Consider the following 6,187-nt stretch of genomic DNA (forward strand, 5'->3'; position numbering starts at 1 on the left):
AGAAATTTGACACTGACGATATTATCTTCTCTTTTTTTTTTACTACTTTAAATATGTTTATATGAGGTCACCAATGTGGCTTGTTGGATAAACGTAACATGTATATAATAATTAATAGCTCTAAATCGCTGAATACGTGCACATTAAATCACACTGATGTCTAAAAATAACCTGGACAATTGCGAAAACTGAAGTCCTTAAAGTTGTAATTGAGGCATATAGCTGAGGGGGGCAGTAGTACGCAAAATAGCGTATACACTGTCGGAAATATAAGAGAACTACGACACCGGAAATGCGCCGGCAGTCATTTTGCGTTGCCAGTAGCTAAACGCGCCTCGTCGAATACAGACGTATCTGCGCCGCGTTTTGACGTTATTTATACTATTATAGTCTCCACGGCGAAAATGCCACAGTGTGTGGCGTACAATTGTGCCAATAAATCTGGGAAAGGCAGTGGGTGCACGTTTCATCGGTAAGAATTTAATTAAAAATGCCCCCCGCTCCCCTCCAATTAAAAATCCGCAGGTCTGCGTGGTCTGTCCCGGTGTGCGTCTAAAGTTTGGAGTGTTTCTCAACAGATTCCCAAAGGATGAAAAGATGTGCAAAGAATGGGTCCAGGCTTTGAGGAGGAAGAACTTCACAGCGAAACCCGGTGTCACATTAATCTGTAGCGACCATTTCCTGGACGCCGACTTTGACCGAAGTGGCCAGACAACGCGGATCAAGCAAGGCGTGATACCTAGCATCTTTAGATTTCCCGCACGTTTCCAAAAGGTTGGTATTCAAAGTTTATCAAAATGTCACAAATCAAAAATGGTGGTCAACTCGGTGAAACACCGCTCATTGAAAAGCATTGGACTTTGAATTGTTGTGAGGATTATTTTGATTTCAAAATGTGATGAAATGTCGTTTGACTACTTTAAAAATCTGCCTGGTTTGTGTGGTAGTCACATGCAAAAGTAAAAGCAATACAATATGATGTTAGTTTACACCGTGTAAAGGAAGCATTTGCATTGCGGAAATATCAGAAATGTTTGGAATTGTCAATATGCGATTTATCCTGTGTTTGTCAATCCCAAAATTGTGTGCACTAGCCATTCTGGGTTGATATATTCTGACAATATGACAACAGTTAGCAAAAATAACGAGGTGTCACGGTATTAAAATTCCAGCTCTGAAATGAAATAAGCATTTTATTTATTAATTAATTAAAAATATATATTTTGGGTGGATAAAAACAGCATTTTTAAAGAAATATTATTGTTTAAATAATCTTTATCTCAGTGAGTCAAGTGTCCCATCCCTGGTGAGCTAGTTTTTTTGAACAGCTACTCATGTTGTCCTTGGGGCTAACTAGTGCCTGATGTTTTTTTTTTCTTTTTTAGGACAATGCAACAATGTTTGCAGTCTCATCTTTGTCTTGCTCCTCCTCCTCCAGGCTCATTGCTGTTTGTGCACTGAGAAGGCGGGGAAAAAAACTTAATTGGAGGCAGATCATTTCAAAGAGGTGGCTTGTTTACTAAACTCTGCAAGCAGCCAATCATATTGTACTCTGCTTTGACGTCCTCCCAAAAAAGAGAAGAGCACATGACCAGTGACAGCCAGTATTAGCAGTTATTGAAACCTTGACTTTTGAAAAACAATGTAAACTGTCTCACCGATAATCGGTCCATTTAGTTATCAAGAATGGTAGCTTGGTTTTCAAAAGAAGTCCGTTTCTCTGAGAAAAGATATTTGAGAAGCGTATTCATTCAGTTTTGCCATTTTTGGTCTATTAATTTATTTGAAATCCCAGAATATAAATTCTTCTGGGTCATAATTTATATGAAAAATGTGCCATTTTAAAAACTGACTACTTTGCGGATAGAAAATCTGCAAAAAATTGCGGGATTCTGCGTTTTTAGTTGATTTATTTATTTATTTTTACAGTACAGTGTGGCGTTTCTGACTCAAATTGAAACCATTTCTATTGGACAATGATGCGAGTCTTATGACAGACGGCACACTTATTGTTTTAACACTTAATTGAACTTCAAAAATTTGAAACTGACTGAATCCAAACACGAACCTCAACCATCCAGGGAGTGCTCCATCTTTTGGGGACATGTGGTACTGCACTCATCCCACTCATTTTTATCTATTTCTTTGTTTTTGACCACAACTTTTGCAGCCAGTGGCCTAGACATTCAGAGCTAGCATGGACTCCCCTATTTTCAGGACCCCTGAACACGCTGGACGTGCTTCTGTGGCTCTATGACCCTTTAATCAGCAAAAAATTGATGTCAAAATGGCTGTTTTGACCACTTCCTTCACGTTTAGTTAGCTCTTCCCTGACTGACTGAGGGTTGAGGGTTTGTGAATGCTCCAATAAGTGTTAAAAAAATAAATGAATAAACGTGACATCATAAAACGCTGCATCATTAAACTGCGAATTTTGTTAAAAATTCAAACCATTTTGTAAAAAAAAAAAAAAAAAAAGTGCTTAGAATCGGTGTAGTTGCAGTCAAATGTTTAGGGCTACTCTAAGCATTTAGTACTGCTAATTTGTCCCTTTTTTTTATTACAGAAATTGACGGAACGGAAACCACCGGCCAACACACACCTAACTCCTGAACCAGACGTCACAGCTGCACCAATGTCACAAATTAAAGCCTCTACATTAATCATATCACTAGATCACAACTACTGCCTTGACATCAGCCCCCAAAAGGTGAAGTGGAAGCTTAACACTGCCATGGATACAATCCTAAGCCTGCAGAAAAAACTTAAGGTTACAAATCAGAAAACGCGACGTTTGAGGACGAAGGTGAAGAGCTTAACGACTCTCTTGAAAGATATGAACAGTAAGGGAATGGTGTCAGACGATTGTGCCCAGATTCTGGCTACAGCGTTTCTGGAATCATTCGCTCTCACCTTAAGTGAGTGAACTGATGGCCATCTCGTCACAAAGACACTCCAGACTGCATTTTTTTCATTTGATTTGTGATTCCTTGTGTACTCTTAGTATATAAAAAAAAAAAAACTTCTAGCTTACATGTGTAAAGCCACCCAACTCACATTGTAAGTATTTCCTGAAATAAAAGCTGAGTCGATACCATATAGAGTTTTTTGGAGCTGTACGAGTTCAACAAGGATAATTGATCACTCCAGGATGCAACAAAAATATTTTGCTTCAATTATACCCAGGGGGCCTCTTTTAAAAATAAGACTAAATGATCACATCGATTTACCTTTGGACCGTTGTAATTTGATTTGTGAGGATTACTTTGATTTCAAAATGTGATGAAATGTCTTTTGACTAATATAACAATCTACTCCACTGGGAAAAGCAATACGCCATTTTTTTTCACCATGTAAATGGAAGCTTTGACTTACTGAAATAACATAAATGGACGGATGTTCTGAACTGTCCATAGCTACATGAATATATCGGGTTGTTGTTTTTTTAGGTCATCTGGATGCAATAGGAGACAAAGTAAATTTTTACATTACATTTTTGAATGCTGTTTAAATAGCTGTGCTTATGAAAGTGAATCATTTAAAATGCTGCTGAATTCCTAATTTTGATTTGATGTCGATCTGTTTTTGGCTTGTTTTATGAGGTATCCAATGTGGATTGTTAGCTAAATGTAACATGTCTATTACTATATTTATTAAAAGTGCAAAAGAAACACGACAACACCATCACCAAGTTAATACGCCGTTATCAGAAATACTGAACTCAATTTCCCAGATTGCACCACTCTTCAGTGACGTTTCAGCCTCGTGTTTATGACGCTTGTTTTATGACGTCAGTGCTGAGGCGGCCTTACCCTGGTCGGTATGTACTATAGTATGTTGACGCCAGAATCCGAGGTAATCCCTTTATTAGAAATAAAATCTAACTGATTTTTGCCTTGTACCCCACTCTTTTCAGACTGACCCATTCGCTATGCGAGCAAAGGTATGCTATTTTTCCCCTCAATATGACAAAATCACAATCTTGGTGGCGCTAACGTTTGTTAGCTTGCTACCGTAGTTTTCGAAATTAGTGTAAAGAAGAATATATAGCAACGTATTTAATGAAGTTGAAATATATTCTTGTGGATTTTCTTTGCAATTTGATGTGAATCATTGTTCACCGTATACGTGGCTATTTTCACATTTACAAATGTTTTCGTCTTTGGCAGTGGAGAAAGAAGCGCATGCGCAGGTGAGCAATTGAAGTTATGCTGGTTGGTTAGTCACTTCTTTTCCTTATGTTTTTACCCCTTTCCAATAAGTAATCTTGATACATGATATTGCATAATAGACTGAAGCGCAAAAGGAGAAAGATGAGGCAGAGATCCAAGTGATCCGTCCCCTGGAAGCCAACTGTGCACTCGTAATTTGCCGGTAGACGGACGATGGATGCAGCAGGAGCGCCTTCATGTAGAAGTCATGAGAGCAATCAACGTGTCCTTCTCAGACTTGAGTGAACACCTGCAGGTTGATGGACTTTTCTCGGCTCTTGTTTGCGCTCTCAACCTTGGTTAATCGTTCAAGCTTTTCTATGTTGATTAAAGGTTTGGGTGTAAAAACAATTCAATGAGTTTGTACTGTTTTGGTCATATTTCCATTGGTACTTAAAGGGATTCTTGACTTGGGCATTTTCAGCAGTAAGTAGTTATTTTGAATTAATAGGATGACTTAATTATTTATCATGTCCAATTAGTATCCTTAAGAGTCTTTGATGCAAGCACTGCTGTCAAACTTTTATACATCGGGATTTGTAGACGGGGAATTTTGGCTTTTGGTCGGTGGCCGTTGTAAATTTACTGACAATTATGTCAACATGTTCCGAGGGATTATCCCTTGCCACAATGTACTTGGGACTCTCAAATATCTGAATGGCTCATAACCGGTAAAATAAGTAATGTGGAATATTGAATCATGGCAGAAGCAGTCACAAAGAAATGAGCCTAATTGATTAAGTGTTTTTTTTCTTCTTATCCACTTATCCTACACCATTGAGTCTTATGGTTTGAAAATGTAACAATTTTAAAACCAGTGGTGAGCATTAAAAATTTTTTTTTTTTTTACTGATGGCTCTTTTCAGCTGCTATGGGCTGAATTTAACAGTGCTGGTTAATGCACGTCAGAATGGTTATTTTCCAAATCGATGAGGATGTTTTTATTTTGAGAGAAATCAAAGACAAATAGACTGACATGTATCCAATAGAAACTCACTACCATTCCCACCGAAAAAAACGATGTGATGGATTGCAGCTCTCGGAGGGCACTGGTCAATTTCTAATTTTAATAGAAAAAAAATTCTGATGTGATCCACATCCCATGACTTGCATGGCTGTGGGAATGTCACAACCTTTTGTCCAGAGGCCCTAGGAGGAGTTTACAAAATAATTTGCGTGTACAGTACACACAAGATGGACTTCTCAGTATTTACAAAAATGATTGATGATCCGCGATACACTATCCGGACATCAATTTTATATAGGCTGCTGCTTGACCCCATCAGGATTGACCCCCGGGTCTAAACTGAGTTTCGAATTAAGAATCAAGTGTGAGGCAGGCATGCTCACCACCATGCCGCCCCTGCATTTATGTGATGTCAAAATATCTTTAAAAAAAAAAAAACTAAACAAGTGATCAAAACACCCGTGACTGCAGCTTCTGGTTCTCGCGTCTGTGAGGTTATTGTTCCTCAGCTGACAGGTCACCATGTGAGTGCTTGTGTTCGTCCAACTTGCACAAGAAGCCCTCATATTTGAATGACACAGCAAAAATGTTATAACAAAGACAAAAAAAACAAACATCTGTGCACACTGGAGTTTCCGCTCAAGGATCTTGATTGGATAAGTATCAGCTACCTTTTTTTTCTCTACCTTTGGCGTGTGCGGTTTATTTTCCCTCGACTTTTGCATGTTTGTTTCTCCAAACCGAATCCTGCAAATTCTTATCTTTTGGTATTATATCTTCTTTTTTTCTCTCTCCTTTTTTTCTGGAGAGCTCAGTATTGTTCATTCTGTAATTTTACCGATTTGACATGTCATCATCATTGCTCTCTTTTTTTAAAAAAAAAAAATAAAATATATATATATTTATTTTTTTAATTAATTTTTATTTTGTATGTGCGTGTGTGTATTAGTTCACCTAAAACCTATTTAAAAATCCCATACCGTTCACCTAAACCAAACACTTCAGAACC

At 37.9% G+C, this 6,187-nt stretch overlaps 1 protein-coding gene across 1 annotated transcript; it reads left to right on the plus strand.

Annotated features, from left to right (window-relative positions):
• Positions 1-287: 287 nt before the first annotated feature.
• LOC144040879 (THAP domain-containing protein 2-like) lies at positions 288-4,562 on the plus strand. Its single transcript, XM_077555241.1, has 6 exons — positions 288-472; positions 579-774; positions 2,567-3,820; positions 3,917-3,943; positions 4,170-4,192; positions 4,292-4,562. Exons 1-3 carry the CDS (start codon positions 405-407, stop codon positions 2,924-2,926), a joined length of 624 nt encoding a protein of 207 aa, XP_077411367.1. The 5' UTR covers positions 288-404; the 3' UTR covers positions 2,927-3,820; positions 3,917-3,943; positions 4,170-4,192; positions 4,292-4,562.
• The last annotated feature ends 1,625 nt before the right edge of the window (positions 4,563-6,187 follow it).

This window comes from Vanacampus margaritifer, chromosome 1 (genome assembly GCF_051991255.1).
Source record: "Vanacampus margaritifer isolate UIUO_Vmar chromosome 1, RoL_Vmar_1.0, whole genome shotgun sequence".
Classification (NCBI taxonomy): Eukaryota; Metazoa; Chordata; class Actinopteri; order Syngnathiformes; family Syngnathidae; genus Vanacampus; species Vanacampus margaritifer.